Source organism: Bactrocera tryoni, chromosome 3 (genome assembly GCF_016617805.1).
Source record: "Bactrocera tryoni isolate S06 chromosome 3, CSIRO_BtryS06_freeze2, whole genome shotgun sequence".
In the NCBI taxonomy this organism is placed as follows: domain Eukaryota; kingdom Metazoa; phylum Arthropoda; class Insecta; order Diptera; family Tephritidae; genus Bactrocera; species Bactrocera tryoni.
Genome location: NC_052501.1, coordinates 1,471,121 through 1,488,128, shown reverse-complemented (window position 1 = coordinate 1,488,128; position 17,008 = coordinate 1,471,121). Strand labels below are relative to the sequence as shown.

Below are 17,008 nucleotides of genomic sequence, written 5' to 3'. Positions count from 1 at the left end.
CTTACATTTATCTATTTATTTTGTAGTTCAAAGTGTCATCAAGCAAATCAAATAAATCTACTAATATAATTTATTAGCACACGAAATTTTTGGAACAACAGCCCTCTTCTCCCGCTATTGCAACCCGCGCTTTGCTTTGCTTGAATACCAAAAGTTTTCGCGGGTGTTAAAGACTGTCGACACGCAAAGTAAAAGTGCAAGCCGAGACATTAGCCAAGGTGTCTGTGCTGAATACTCAGCAGTTAGCGCTTCCGGTATTCCCTATGAATATACATAACTACACATATATTCCATATTTCTGATGTATGTATAAATTTATTTGCGTTTTTCGTTTAGTTATGTTGTCGCTTACAGTGTTCTTCGGCTATTGAGGATCAAAGAAATTTGATTTCAATGTATGCGACCTTATTAACACTACCGGGAAGAAGAATTCAATGGATTTCATAATGTTGTCGTTAATAGAAACTAATCTAAATATTCTCTACTGTTTTAAGGATATATTTTAAACAGTTGACGGTATGTTAAACTTTTCTTTGAAATACTTCTTATAGCTTTTTTTACCGTATTGTGAACTTTTCCTTCTGTTCCTTTTGTGAAATGTGCGCAATTTTTCAGTTGTTGCTCTATTTGAAAAAGTTTTTGTCATAAATAAATTGGCGCTGGTTTTATTTCCGTATTTAATGGTACGTAAACAGAACTCAGCTTTTGTTGTTGTGTGAACTCGAAACTAGGTAACTGCCAAAATAAGTTTCGGTGAGAACATTTCTTCGATATTAATACAACCAAATAAGTTTATGAGTATATATTTAAATAACTTTAAGCGGTAACGGTCGCTCATTTTCAGTGGAAAAAATGCAATAAATTAAATGATTAGTAATATCTATTGTCTATGTTATACTGTTTAAGTCGACATAAAGAGGACTAACCACTATGTGTATCTTTCGATATACGATTCTTAATTTTATACATCTATAGGACTTTACCTCGACCAACATATCATACAGCTATATTCTGTGATAAGGGTATATACATACATATGATTCCTACGCTATCTTGAACTCTCAACTACTTTCCTACAACTATTAAGCACACTTATGAATTCACTAGTGGCTCTCCCTTCGCATCGTCCCACACAGGAAAGCGTTCCTTACCGCGCTCGGTGTCGTTTTGGTATTCATATCCCGGGTCGATAGTGCGATCAAAGCCAGCTCGCTTGACACGCTTCACACGCCTATGTGGTGTGAGCGAGTCCCGTGGCACCTCCTGTTATCATAAGTAAACAAATTTCGTAAAATTGTGAAGCAAGAAATCTGGTGTACTCACCTCGACTAAACGCAGAATTGGCCAAGCAGCACCGGGGCCACCAAACAGTGGCTCGGCGTCCGTTTGCTCCGGCCCGCCGATAAGGCAGATGCACAAGCAAAGCAAAAGTAGCACGAAGCTCGCGGCGGATTTCATAATTGTTCTATTTGCAGTGTCTTTAAGCAATGAATAGAATATACTTTGTGCCAGCGTACAATTACTGTGTGCTCAATTCACTTTCACTGGTGGTTCCACATGCGATCGTCTACACTTGGACACTAAACTGACAGAGAGAAGTTTTTTCTAAAATAAAATTGTATGCATAATTATTTTCTCGAAGAATCACACACATACAGCCACTGCTTGTTTATATGCTTCTTCAACTAATTCTTGTATTTCATTAAATGTTTTTGTTTCTATTTCTGTGTTTCCATTTGTTTTCGTTTCTAGTCGAATTTCATTCGCCATGGCGCCGCAGCAGGCGTTGGGGGTGGTGTGTTGTTGTTGTCGTATATATTGCGCGACATTTCTCAGCTGAAATACAAAACATCGATTTGAACAGATGTTTTCGAGAGAGCAACCATGCCGCATTCTCCCTGCGCCGAGTTGAGGAACTGAGAGATCATATGATCAGTGTCAGCTGTTGATCGCTGAAACGAAAGTGCTTATACATTGTTGTTATTGCATATGTATAAAGAGAAATGTGTATTCTCTTCTATATTTATGGGGCACATATGCGTCTACAAATGCAAACAGGGTGTTGGTGATTGCTGTTCTGATCTCTAATGAAGAATAGAATATTTAAAAAAATATATTAAGTTAAAATATTAAACATTTTGGCTTGAATATTGACGATTTTATGAATCTTGAATCGGTAGGTTAAAATATATTGATTATTCTTGAGTGATTTCGGGACTAAATACGAGGGTTGACGTCTTTTGGAGACTTCTATATTTCATTTCTTTTTGCATGGTTTATAATAGATTTCTGAGATATAAACTACACTGAGTTGTTATGGGAAGTGACATACAAAATTGATTTTTCATTTCAATTTGCTGTTAAAATAATGTTAAAAATACCCAAAAGTTAAAAAGACCCGAAAGTGTAGCTCGGAAGAAGCAGTTATCGAAATGTAATTCACTTTGCAAAGTTACTTACAGCCGGTCCGTTGTGGTAATAACTATAAACTCCTAACTACTGGATCATAAGACTCTTACACCCCGTCACAAATTTGTTGAGTCAGCTAATATATGTAAGTTTCGGCTATGTCTTCAGGTTCGTCGAAAGGTAAGATTACCGAGATGTTCCAGCCTTAGCCTTACAAAGGCTGGAGTAATGAAGGCGCTAGGCCTGGATATTTCTACCTCATTCTCTTTCATACAATTTTGATAACTAATGTCCGACAAGATATTAAGCCTTACCGCATGAATGCCTATTGGACAGAATAGTAAGATCTCATACAGGACAGAAGACAGAACTTCCACAATTGCGGCGAGATGAACTTTGGTCAAGGCATGTAGTTCAGTATGTCTCAAACGTTCTTCACTAGGCTAGAAGGTTCTCGCAGTCGCACAGAAAAACTCCCACTCCAACCTTCCCCCTTAGCTTCGACCTATCCGCTCACTGCGTTTCTTCACCAGTGACTTCTTCCCATCCATACCTTCCTCGTAGGTATGTGGGCAGAGAAAAAGCTGTACCGAGTGGCCTCTGCGACGCACTGATCCAAGTTTCCGGAAATCCAGTTGTAGAAGAAAGAATTGTCTTCCAACTCCTTTATATACCCAGCTTCTTTGAGCCTTAGAGCAGACCTCGCAACAATACACCAATCGGCAAAGTCCACCAGTGCTATGTTTTAAATGCCAATAAGTGTTATTGTTGGTGTAGGTCGTAGTGCACTGGAGATGCCACCAGAAAATATACTCGGCTTGACTACGGTTTCATGGAACAAAACACTACCTTTGGTGAGAGTCCCCACCGTGCAAGAAAAAAATCTACTTTTAAAACTTATTTGACATTCTTTGCGTGCCTCTTTCTGTAATTACTTTGGATTGGATGGTATGAGTCTACTTGGCACTCCGGATGACACCTCAAGCGTTTCATGTATTTTACCGCAATTTTTGGTGAACGCAGTGTTCATCAGTTACGTCTTGAGATTAATGGGGACCCCTCACAATTGGTTGCTAAGCTGGGAAATATCAATATTAAGCGCGCTTTGGAGGAATAGTGAATGCGCTCGTATGAGACAGAAATAAAATAAGAATCTGAAATTTGATTTTACTCCAGTATTTTTGGACTTCTACTGATCTTAACTATATGAGCTACTAACAAAATTAAAATTTCTTTCATATAGGAACATACATATGCTCAAACTATTCAGATTTGAATTTGATAATATAGCAAAAACATCCCCGAAGTATGAAACATATTTTAATGAAGAGCAAGAGGTCATTTAAATTATACTTTGTTGATAATTTTTAAAGAATCCCCATTTTCAGTCTTTATGTGATAATTTGCAGCGCGACTTATTGATAATCTTTTGCCCAAGCTGGGAAGGGACTTTCAATTTGGGGATTTTTTCCATATTTCAATTCTGCATATAAAAGCATTATAAATATTTGCGGTATCTGTTGCAGAGCAAACATTCGGAATTGAATTCACAGTCTGTTCGGTATAAACACTCGAAAGAAAAAATCACAAAAATGTCCTTGAAAGTATTGATTTTATTTGGCCTTTTGAGCGCAGTTCTAGCTTATCCCAGAGATGATCGACAGGATCCGTGGCGCCAAGTAAGTAGACCATTTGACCCTTGTATCAATCCAAAATAAAAAAAATAAATATTTATGATAACGTTCTCTTTATCAGAACCCACAGCCGCCCCAAAGACAGCCTCAGTTCAATTTACAGGGAGGTGGTAGTCCTAAACAAGGCATAGATTTGAGCCTTGACACACGTGTGCCCGTCTGGCAAAGCCCCAATGGTCGACACGAATTCGATGCCACTGGACAGTACTCGCAACATTTGGGCGGACGATATGGCAATAGCCCTCCTAATTGGGGAGTGGGTGGCCAGTACACTTTTAGGTTTTAAATCTACTGCAAAATGAATATCATTGTATTAAATTATACTTAAAGTGTTAACAGTTATAAAAGTTTTAATGTCATTAAAAAATTAATAAAGAAGTAAACCAGTTTTAGATACTATTTTCCATTTTGTTGAGAATATTGCTCGTCGTTCGTCGGAGTCTTGAGTTCCAATTCTTTCATATTACAGTGTATAAAGAGCGATTTCCTTCCTCTAAAATATATTTGTGAAATTATTCAATTTGACGAGGTAGTAAAAGTGCTTGAGTTGAAAATTATGTGTGTTAAGAAATGGCATTCGTACTGGACTCGTCCGTCCTCCACCTTATTCTCCTGATTTAGTTTCAGATAGTCGAACAGAAACAGAAGACAATAATGGTCCATGAGTAGTAAAGCTCAACAAATGGTCGCAAAGCCATGATTGACGCCTCGAAAGGTTATGCTGAGTGTTTAATGGGATTAGAAAGGAATCGTCCACTACGAGTTTTGATGCATCCACCATATAGTCCTGATCTTGACCATGTTTCGGTCAATGCAGAACACCCTTAATGGAGTAAAGTTGACCTCAAGAGTAGCCTGTGAAAATGACTCGTCGCAGTTTTTCGCCGAGAAAAAATTACAAAAAGAGGTCAGCCAAAATGGTACCAGTTTAGGAATTGCATTAATTGTTCAAATATTAACTAAACCTACCATGCTAAAAAAATTCACTTGAAACTGTTCCTTTTCCACAATCTGAGCGGATAGTAAAGGTGTTCACGAGGTTGGAATTATAACTATGGAGTTTGAAGCTATATGTTATGTTTGAAAAAGTCTAAACTTTTGTAAAAATTTAAAATATTTTACAAAAGGTCCGATGTACTCACTTATAATTCCAATATTTCCTTCGCTTTGGCTATAACACCAAGGCGTTGAAGCCAGTTATGCTACCAACATAGAACGAATAGAGTAAAATTCACGCAAAAAATATTTACGTGTATACAAAAGTGGCGTCTAATAAAATGACGAAACCTTCAACGAGTTGACTTATTCCGGAAGGTCAGTAATCTTAAAAACAAATAAATAATTAATGTAAACAAAGTGTGTAAATACCGTCTCTTTATTAATTGACGAGACTAATGGAAATCCCATCGATGATAAGTATTACTGATGAATTGATAAAACACCAAAGCAATAAATCTATTAATTAAATGAAAAAAGATTTTCTTCATAAAAAGCAAATCATGATGAAGATAAAGTTTTTAGCAGCGGCTTTGTCGAAACACACACACACACACCGCTGCGGTCGCCTCTCCTAAGAATATTTCAGATTTATGAACCCAAATTCAGCATGTGTCTATGTGCGGTTGCTTTTCGTTTTTTGTTTTTATTTTAAGTGAAACGAATTGTTGTGTATACAATTGACAATTAACCTTCTAGGAAACAGTCAAGAACCTCACTCGCGCCCTCTGCCCGCCGACGGACACGGTATGCGCTCGGACGCTGCGTTGCAGGGGCGAAACGGTAGACATTATGGCGATCACAGCGCACATCAGCGGTGAACATGTTTGGCTCTCACTTCTTCTTACTTTTGTTTATTGTGAAGAAACACCTCGAATGCCAACAGAAGCTTTGGTTAACAAGAAAAAATACTCTTGGGCGTGAACGCGCATTTGTACAATTTTGAAGTTTTTTACGACAAACGAGGAATTTAACGAATTACTTGCCGTAATTGCTGTACATTTTTAACGGTGTTCAAAGTGTCAAAGCTTTGCTAGGTTGAGTGATGAGCTGCGATGATGAAGTGGCTGAGTGTGATAAGTCGATGACTAAACAATGACTCCAATCGGTTGGAATTTTAAATTGCATCGTCTCTTAATTAAAACTCATAGCTTGAAACCAAAAAAAAAAATAATGATACATTGGGGTGTACATACTTCCATATGTACATAGGAACAGCTGGTCTGAAGTTATCGCTTTGTGGTAGGTTGAAGGCTGTTCTTTAAGGGTCTCAGAAATTTAGTGTTTAAAAACTAACTTTAGCAGAGGATTTAAAATTGAACAAGAAAACACGTTAACACCGGAAAGTTTTCCATACAAGAACTATATTTTGATCGATACGGACAGACGGATATGTATGTATGGCATGACAATTGACTTTAGTGGTCGAATGAATTTTGCATTTCCGATAAATGAGCCGTATAACATGAACAGATAAAAACTTGTATAAAATTGCGACAGATGAAAGAAAGTAATGAAGACGAGATATAGCTGGCGTATATACGGACAGACGGACATGTACAAAATTAATATAAGTCAAGCTCCATTCGCTATTGAACCATGTCGACTCATCGGCTAGAGCAAAACACTTGTAGAATTTTGTAAAATGCTTTCGTATGAGTGTCAAAGAACATCACTTTGAATGGAGTTTTGGTTAAAACACCGATGGATTACATTACAGCGATTGGACTGGCATACAAAATAAACAAACAAAAAAGTAAAAAATTAAAGTCTGTTCAGAAAGATAGCGCTAAAATCACTCAAGGCATCTTCATACCAAGGCATCTAGCCATGCTACATACCTACTACATACATACATACATATTTATTTATAAAAGGTCGTATAAATGTAAAATTGAAGACGATCCCTCTTACCTACCTATTTCACAATGCGTGGGAATTGAGCGAATGCAAAGTGTTGAGAAAGATTTCTGTGATTTGCCGACGATTTGAAAATGTCGATTTCACATCACACAGAAAAGGAGCAGTCAATTAAATGCAGCGGGGGTAGACATGCGAAGCGGCGTCTTAAACTGATGCCGATTGGCGATTGCCGGGCTGATATGGAGTTGCAAGCATCGCTGCACATTCGTTATTCGGTTTCCCTAAGTTTAATGGTTCGGTTATTTTATTGCGATTGACGCTGCCAAATTAATTGAACTGACAAGTGTATGTACATTTACTGTTATTGTGAACTAACCAAACTAAAGTGGGTGTGTGGAAATACGTTCAATATATACTCGTTTTATTTGCGAGTGCTTTGCATTGTCGAACTATTTCTGCTGGAAATGCTCCCAAAGCTTTCCCCATTGGCATTGGCGTTTGCCTAATTCTTCATCTATTTTGTAGACTACACTCGTTGTTTAATAAATCAAAGCAAATAAAGACTGAAGATGTTAGGGTGGCACTGTCACATCGTTCTGGGATCCTCCAAAATGGCATGCAGAGTCACATGAGTTCAAGCATGGGGCTTCATAGCCTTTGGACAAGTGAGCCGTATTTAAGTGATTAAGGAATCACTTTACCAGCCCTCGTTTCAAGCGATCGATTTCGTAGGGTCTCTTAATATAATAAATTTTATGTTGTGTATTTCAATCAATAGAAAATAGTCGCAGAAAAATCCGCTGAATTAAATAAATAAATGCACACACACACATATGCACATACCGCATTCAAGTGCAGCGGTGGAGTTGTCCCAAACGACGCTTGAGTGCAAGAATCGTTTAGTTGGCGGAAAAATTTCTCCTCGCCATGCTATAAATCAAGTACAAATCACTTGACCTCCTACAACGTAAAGTCTCTTACTTTTTGCTGCGGTTGTCGCTCCCGCTGCACCCCTCTAATTTCCACCAGTCGAACAATGGATGGTGGTGCGATTGGTGACGGCATGTTTTTGCTGTTTGCTGTTTGCTGTTATGTGTTGTTGTTGCTCACATTGACAGTGATATCGCAAAGCGGCGAAGTGACTGCCATTTAAGCCAAGTTACGAGCGCTGGCTTAACGGCGGCCGAGGGAGCGCTTTGCGCCGCCTGTCGCTGCCTTAGTTCAAATTTGCCAATTTACATAGAAAAATATTGACACAAACAAACAATTTATCTTGCAATTTATTTGCAATTTGGACCAGAGTGCTTCCCATTGCGGAACAGATTAGACCACCATCGCCATTTGCCAGCCCGGCCGCCTGCCATAGCCACACAACCACAGCCACAACCGCTGCCACCAATTATGCGACGGCGTTCTGCTGACGATTTGTCGCACCGACACGCCGCGGCCGGGGTGTCCGATGGCAAATGCTAAACGCGGCTGTTGGCAATTGAACTTTGTGTGGTGTTGTGTGGTGGCGACTCCTGTGGTTGCGGTAGCAATTGGGTTTGCAGCAACAACGAGGCGTCAGCAGCAGCACTCAACCCAGCGTGGTAAAAGTCATTTTGACATGCCCAATTTTTGCGTTCGGTTTGCTTTGTAAGCATTTTTAATCACACACTAACACGCTGACGCTCTGTTCGATTTGTAAATATTTACGTTCGGCATTTCCACTGCAATCTGTTCTTTTTTTCAAACTTAATTATTTTCTACAAGCGACCTTCTGATTTTAATTTCATTTGTCACGGCTCGCACGAGTATTGGGTGTAGTTATTGTTGTATATTCGACATTTGATGGGTTCGTCATGGTGTATTTTTGACCGTCGGTTATTTTACTGAGAGACTGAAGCCAACAGTTGGATAAGGAGCACCAATAAATTTGAAAATATTTGTTTATTTGTAAAATGTTTTATTTGAATAGTTGGACTTACAATCTCAATGCATTTGAGGCAAAGAATTATAATACCACCAAACACTCAGCATAGCCTTTCGAGGCGTCAATCCTGGCTTTGCGACCATTTGTTGAGCTTCACCACGCTTGGACCATGATCTTTTTCGCACATTATTGTCGTATTTGATCCACTTTTCGTCTCCTGTTACGATTCGCTTTAGAAATGGTTCGATTTCATATCGTTTCAGCACAGAATCGCAGATGTTAATTTGGTCCATTAAATTTTTTAAATGGTTCAAAACTGTTTGATGATGAATTTTAAGTTCCTTAGCGATGGCTAAGTCACATGGCCGCTTATGTGACCGTCCTGGTCAATCTTTTCCATAATTTCATCCACGTTTTCACATCGAAATTTCGATAATAATAGATATTGTGTCATCTTTAAATACTGGATCTTTCATTAAAGAACTTAGTTTGATGACAACAATCGATTTTATTGAATTTTTTCACAGCCAACTTCACACTTAAACACTTTGCAGCTGATATAGTAAGACTTCTTTGTTTATTTACCGTTTTAATATCCAAATCGTAAAAATGCAGTTCAAACTAGACGAAAATGCCAAAATTAGTTTACGTTCAGACAATTTCAATCTTGAATTGTCGAACAACAGCCGGAGAGATTGCTGAATGATTAGAACAAAATTACTTAGTGAACGACCAAATGATAGCATAGCTTTTCTAATACATCAGGGTGGACCCTTCAACAAAAATATATATCTCCATCATAGAGATCCACATTTTATTAGCAGTACTTATGTCGTGTATGCAATTTATGAGTGAATCATACGCAGAAAATTCACCTCATAGTTACGTGGAAGGCGATAAGCAGGTCGCGACTCATCTTACAAGTTGATAGCAACCATATATATGTATATATTCGTTCTACTCATGATTGATTTCACGGGAATCCCAGGGCACATTCGAATACTGATATATACACATATAGTAGGTACATACATAGAAATGTGTGGCGAGACCGTGAATTGTGAGATCGCATCAATAAGCGAGCAGTTTGATATCAACAACTGACTGAATAACAGCACAAGTGCCGCTGAATAATTTTCAAGAAGCTTTAATTCAATTTTCTTAGTAAAATATAATTAAAATGTTCGAACAGAGCAAAATACTTTTTGTAACGCTTCTGCTTTTTATCCTTCTACTCGCTTTGACCAGCGCGCGGTATGCAGGCGGCGAGCACGAGTACAGGAGAGTGGGATCTGTGAGTCCAATTGGAATATTACACAATCAATTACTTCCATAACTAACGGTTCTACTATTTTTACACTCACACAATTACTAATAGATATTCCAACCGGAACCAGACCCGACCATATTTCGTCCCACTATTGAGAGTGCACAAGTCAGTGGCGCACCAGCCATGGAGCTCGATAACGGTATGGACTATATGGAATGATTATATAACATCGCTGATGGATGGCGGTCAATGACCCTACTTTGCACGGCGGAAAGTATTTAGCGCAAGCTGTTTGCCGTTATAATTTCACGAATGCCCCTCTGTGAAGAGATTACCTCGTAATGGTACAAATATTATTAAGACAAAGTGTAGTTAATGTTCACCTAAATGCCAGAATTTCATAAGCACTCTTCTATGCTTCTATGCTTGTATGTATGTATTTATGCGCTTATTTAATATAGTTCGGCGATTACTCAGCTGTTTTAGCGAGCCTTGCGTTGACACTAATGCATTTTTAATGAATTGTCGAAAGTGATTTTAATCTACAAGAAATTATGTTTTCGACTTTCTTCGCGCCAACCCACTCACAACACACACACGCATGCGTGCATAAAAACAATGCTCGGCCTCTATGCCGCTTCGTTGACAAATTAGCGGTGAGAAAAGCTCTTGAAATGCGCTTAATTAGCAATGACATTAGGAAAATCTTTTTCATGCGGGTTTCTTCTGCGCTTTGCTGTTGCTGTTGTTGTCGCTAAAGTGTCACAAACAATGGCTGAGGTGCAAAAGTGGCGCGAGATTATGCGCCGCCTAGGCGGGAGCTGACAAAAACGTCAAAGATGACAGTTAAATCAAGAAGCAAAGGCCGATGGATGGCGAGTACACGAAAAGAAAGTGAATCGGCAAGCAGATGGGCGATAAAGTTGCATGTGAAACCGTAGAGCAGATAAGTTGAATGTTTTGTTTTGTGATTTTCTTTGAATTGCAAATGCGACAATTTTTGTGAGAAATTGTGTCAAGAAGTTAGTAGTGGCACGACAAATACCGAAGTAATAATGTGTACTTAAGAAGCGATTAAAATGTAATTTGTGACAGATGACAAATTGACGCTAATTTCTTTCTACAAACACAAACGAACAGTTGTTACTGAAAGGTAGTGAGTTATGGAAAATAATTCCGCTGAATGAAAGGAGGTAAACAGTACATTTCCTCATGGGTTGTTTAATGGGTAGCGTAGATGAGTTTGTACAGGAATTTTCTTGATTTTTGAGAAAGGGTTAACCCTTTGGGCTACATTTTGCATCTAAATTCTACAAGATATCTAAATTAGAGCTAACATATTCCCGAAATTGAAAATAAGTTGTTTTAATTATTTAAGAGGTGATATGTTTCGATCGATTTCGGATATGCGTAATTCGGTAACATCTTTTAAGTATCACATTTTTTGGAAAGAAAGATCGATGTATAAAGTACTAAATTGTTTAAACTCATTAGTGCGGAAATAATCATTTGTGTATAAATAAGATTTTCATTTCAAGCTCCTTACGTACAGCAGCAACCCAAACCATTGGTTTTCGAAAAATGCAAACAAAGAGCTGGTACGATAAGGAGTGCCGTGCCGCAGTGGAGAGATAGCAGAGTAGCTACCTCGCAACGTTACAATCAACCAAAACACGTGCGGAATGGGATATATACCGAGAGTTAAAGCGAGAAGCGAGACGAACTTGCAGACTAAAAAAGAGAGAGGCTGAAATGCGTGAGTACGAAGAGCTTGTTAAGCTGACCGACATGGGTAATGCTCGAAAATTCTACGAAAAGATGCGGCGACTAACAGAAGATTTCAAGACTGATCAACAACAAAGCGGCGTTTGCCGATGGATTGCCGGCCGAGCTATTCAAACACGGCGGCGAAGAACTGATAGAAGCATGCATTAGCTTTATTGTAGAATATGGTCGGAAAGCATGCCTAAGGATTGGAATTTAAGTGTGCTCTGCCCAATCCACAAAAAGGGAGACCCCAAAATCTACGCCAACTATCGTGGGATAAGTGTCCAAAACATTGCATATACATAAGACTGATTGGACCTTATCAGTGTGACCTTAGACCTGGCAAATCAATAACTGACCAGATATTCACCATGCGCTAAGCGTTGGAAAAGACCCTTGAAAAGAGAATCGACACTCACCACCTCTTCGTCGATTTTAAAGCTGCTTTTGACAGGACGGTAAGGAGTTCCCTTTATGCCGCGATGTCTGAATTTGGTATCCCTATGTACGCTGAGATTGAGCAATACCAAAAGCTCCGTCGGGATCGGAAAGGACTTCTCAGAGCCGTTCGATACCAATCGAGGTTTCAGGCAAGGCGATTCCCTATCGTGCGCCTTCTTCAATATCCTGTTCGCGTTGGCCACGGCGAATATGGAACGATGAGCTCTATAAGATATACGATGACATTGTCATGGTTCAGCGAATCAAAATACAGCAGCTGCGCTGGCTAAGGTCATGTCTTCCGAATGGACGATAATACTCCAGGTCTGAAACATTCAGGTGGAGAAGGACCTGGCTTCGCTTGGAATCTCCAATTCTCGCCAGGGCAGTGCATTTTAATTGTAAACCTTCTTGTTTGCACTATTACGAGTATACTAACAATATTGAAAACAAAAAACTCGAACCACTTAGAAAAGAAACAATATACGAACACATTTCTCGTACATCCAGGAATGGAACAAACGCTACAAATATTCGTATAGTAATTGGAAAACAATGCGATCACCTCCTCGTAGATCTATACTTTGAGAGTCATCAATCGTGCAAGGAAAACATCTGATGTAATTGACTAATTGATTGCAAGCGCTCAATAAGAGGAATGCAAAGAACACCTTGCAGAAAAGAACTTAAATATACACGAAGCTAAAATGCCAGCTCGCTGTCGATCGTTTTTCTCGAGCAATTTTTTGTGCTCAATTAAATCGAATTGAAAGTAACAATTGTTGCTGCCTCTGAAATGTTGCTGCCGCTTGCTTGCAGCTGTCGTTACAGTGCGCCGCTTCTGCCGCTGCCGCTGCGGTGGCCGTTGTACTGCGGCACGACCTTCCCATGAAAAATGAGAGTACAATCCGAGTTTGATGGAATACGTGGTGCGCAGTGTTGTTGGTGACGGCGGCGCCGACAGTGATGGCGGTCGTTGCACCAATTGATACCCACAGCTGTTCTGAGTGGCAAAATGAGTGCGCCAATTCAATGGCACTTGGCGCCATCCGCTTCAAAAACCAATATCGCAATCCCAGAGTCGTTCGAATGGCAAGCGGCAACGCGCGCTGCCGGTGGATGATGAATAGAACAGGCACAGGAACAGGGGCTACGGACTGCCAATTATGATTGGCAGTTATGGTCGAACAATTATTTATTCAATCCTTTAACTAGCATATCTACGAACATGTGTGTGCATGCATGGGTCTGCATGTATCGAATGTTTGCGGTTTAATAGCTGGTGTTTGACGCTGCCAGTTAATTCTCGTCGGCTGTGTGATTCACTCGAAAGCAAAGCTCGCGCATGCGATTCGATGCACTTCGTCGCAACGTGACTCAGAGCGCTCATTGGCAGCCAAACAGCCAAATTAATTTCTGCAATTTTCTTCGAATGCTCGATTATTAGCGGCACTTAATTTGCTTATGCGCTTGTTTACACAAATATTTATTCAATCATGGGCCGCGCCAGAACATATAGACACACGTTCTTAAATGCATACCTGCATACATTCATACAAACATATACATATATACTTATCTGTATGTCACATGTGAAAAGTTTTGCATTCTTTATATTGGCATATTGCTGTTGCTCTATCTTGTTGAGCCAGCTATTCAATCGTTCTGTAACGGTATTACCAATGGCATTAGCGAATTCCACAAATCTTCTAACTTCCACGCTTGCTTAGCATTTAACATAAGCTTGTAAACCTCAATTTCCTTCTATGGCTTCGCAAGCTTAACTTTGGATTCAGCACATCTGACATTTTGGCTGGCGATCAATGGAGATCCACCGCTTCCATCGCTTCAATGCATCCACTTAGTGCTAAGCAAACTAATATAAAATCTTCAATAAACTTGTAAATTCATTCCTCCATGTAAAAGTGTGGAACACGGCCTTTTAGATCGTTACTTCTGGCTCTTAATGGAATGCTTAGCTACACAAGTCCATAAGCAGACATATTGTAATTATAAAGGGTCATTCAACAGGAATGATGTGTGGGTATTAGAGACGATGCTGTATCAGTTCGTGTAGCTCAACAATGGTATGCTCGCTTCCGTTCTGGAAATTTCGATGTGAAGGATGCACCTCGCTCTGGTGGACCAATCGTTTAAAAAGTCGATGAAATTATAGAAAGTATTGACCAGGACTATCACATAAGCAGCCATGACATCGCTAAAGAACTTAACATTCATCATCAAACGGTTTCGAATTATTTAAAAAAGGACGGCTACAAAAAGAAGCTCGATGTTTTCGTACCATATAGCAAGCGAAAGGTGAATCACATCCGACAATAATGTGCGAAAAAGGTCATGGTCCAAGTGTGATGAAGCTCAGAAAATGGTCGCAAAGCCAGGATTGACGCCTCGACAGGTTATACTGGGTGCTTGGTGGGACTGGAAAGGAATCATTGACAATGATCTGCTCTAGTCTGGTCGAACGGTTGATTCTACATTTTACTGTCAGCAACTGATGAGATTGATTGATCAACAGAAAGGACAGGACAACTCTAGACCTCACACATCTTTAATGACTCGACAAAAACTGGGAGAGATTGGCTGGGAAGTTTTGATGCATCCACCATATAGCTCTGGCTTTGCACCATCGGTCTACCATTTGTTTCGATCAATGCAGAACTCTCTTAATGTAGTAAAGTTGGCTTCAAGAGAAGTCTGTGAAAATTCCTTTAAGCAGTTTTTCGCCGAGACACCAAAAAAAAATATACACAGATGGAATAATATCTTTAGCATAAAAATGGCAAGAAGTAGTCGCCCAAAATTGTACATATTTGGTTCATTAAGGTTCGTTATAAATATAAAAAAATAAGTTGAAGTTCGATTAGAAATACGAAAAGGCTTTTTCAGCTACCCAATATATAGACCAGCACTTCCAAAAAATCGAACAATTCCGGTCGAAGCACCTTTTATGAAGGTGCTTTGAGCAAATTGGGAAGTAATTATAATTTTGGTAAAACAATATTTTGTAGTACGTTTGTAAGGGAGTAGAATAAATTTGCTCTCTTCTCCTAGCATTAATTTAAACCCACCACTTTATGCACCAGAGAATACTTTTCCTTCTATTGTTGTCTTTTCCCACCTGCATTACTCAAAACACTATTAGATTGCTTAAACCGGGTGTTACAACAACACAACCTTAGGTTTCGGTACCGTCTGACCGTAATTAAGCTATTACAAGGTGTTCCATCCGAGATGGAACTGGAACGAAAATCTTGGCACAATTGAAGAGGAAGATACAACTAATTTCTAAAAAGAAAAGCAGGCGTAATTTTTAGAGACAAATGCAAGGTGGGCGCCTTTATTGCAATTATAAAATTGAGGTTATGTTGCACCGACATTAGTTTGGTGTTTTTCCTGCAGGGCAAACAGCACACTGTGACTTGACCTATTAAGAGCCATGTTAGCGTATTAAAGGTACACACTCGTAAAATCGTAAAACACCGGTACTTGATTGCGAATTGCCGATTCGCTGTCTTCCATTAAACAATTCGGTAAATGTCGGCAAACATAGCTAATAAATTGCGGTGAATGTCATCGCAGCAATTTGGCTCCGAATATTCGAAGACGCTGAGGCTGAGGCTGATGCTGCCGCTGACGCTGTTGATGCAGCCGGTAATTGCTGTTGACGACTGCCGAGGTGCAATAAATAAAAAGAAAAGAGTTAACTGCTTTTAGGCAGCGCTGAGTTTATGCCCAAAGCCGGCGGCTAGATGAGACTAACAGCTTTCGGAGGTGGCCGAAGCTGACTTCTCGAAAATGGCATAAATATTTTATTTTCATAAACACGTATGTTTTTTTTTGTTGCAGCACACCAACAGCCCCCGCACTCCTTGCCCACAATCGCGGCCAATCGGCTGTGTGCCGATCACGTTTTGCAAATTAGCCAAAATTGTTGCTACGAGTGCAATAAAAATCCGTGCATTAGCAGCAGCAGCGGACAGCAAGAGCAAAACGGTGGCAACAGCACCAATAACCGTATGTATTTGCCGTAATGATGATTGAATTTTCTGCCACAATTGCAAACACACAACGAGACGTGCACACACACGCGAAGCCACATATTGGCAAAGGTTTTTGTGCGCATGCGCGACACCTTGTAGCAAAGGTGGCATGTACCTGCGCCCGCAGCGATAGATGGCGGCCGCAAGATCAATTTGAGCTGACCACATGCGCATCAGCGTTTCGGGCGCCCGAGGGGAGGTGATCTGCATGTGCTGGTGCAACACGCTTTGGCCTGCCACCGCCACTCGCGCGCTTGCAGTGGAGTGCGGCGCAACAGCAAGTCGGGACTGCGGCGCTACTGATTGGGCCGCGATAAAGATGTGCGCTGGTTGCGAGCAAATACGAGCGCGAGCGCGAGTGCAACAATTTCACTGGATGCGCTTGCTGCCGGTAAGTGGGCTGCTGCCGTCACCGCCGCTGCTCAATAAGTGGAAATAATAGTAATAATGCGGCATTTGCCATTTCGCCAAATCGCTACCTTGTTCTTCTTCTTCTTCGCCTGCTTCAGCGCGCTCAGCTCACAACGGCCTGCTGTGCCGTTGCCATTCTTCGTACCATGAACTCATATTACAATAACTGCAAATGCTATTA

The 17,008-nt window shown here is 40.1% G+C and overlaps 2 protein-coding genes across 3 annotated transcripts; one reads left to right on the top strand and one right to left on the bottom strand.

Moving 5' to 3' along the window:
* Positions 1-787: 787 nt before the first annotated feature.
* Positions 788-2,746, bottom strand: LOC120771750. Of its 2 annotated transcripts, none has more exons than XM_040099923.1 (3): positions 2,724-2,746; positions 1,324-1,580; positions 788-1,263 (listed from the first exon to the last, which is right to left on the bottom strand). In XM_040099923.1, the coding sequence occupies exons 2-3, from the start codon at positions 1,456-1,458 to the stop codon at positions 1,093-1,095; spliced, it is 306 nt and encodes a 101-aa protein (XP_039955857.1). In that variant the 5' UTR covers positions 1,459-1,580; positions 2,724-2,746; the 3' UTR covers positions 788-1,092. The 2 variants fall into 2 exon arrangements, with proteins under 2 accessions (XP_039955857.1, XP_039955856.1); XM_040099922.1 differs by lacking the exon at positions 2,724-2,746 and adding an exon at positions 1,657-1,971 and having other exon boundaries at positions 1,324-1,585.
* A 1,193-nt stretch (positions 2,747-3,939) lies between these two features.
* Positions 3,940-4,502, top strand: LOC120771614 (diptericin A-like). Its single transcript, XM_040099703.1, has 2 exons — positions 3,940-4,088; positions 4,165-4,502. Exons 1-2 carry the CDS (start codon positions 4,002-4,004, stop codon positions 4,387-4,389), a joined length of 312 nt encoding a protein of 103 aa, XP_039955637.1. The 5' UTR covers positions 3,940-4,001; the 3' UTR covers positions 4,390-4,502.
* The last annotated feature ends 12,506 nt before the right edge of the window (positions 4,503-17,008 follow it).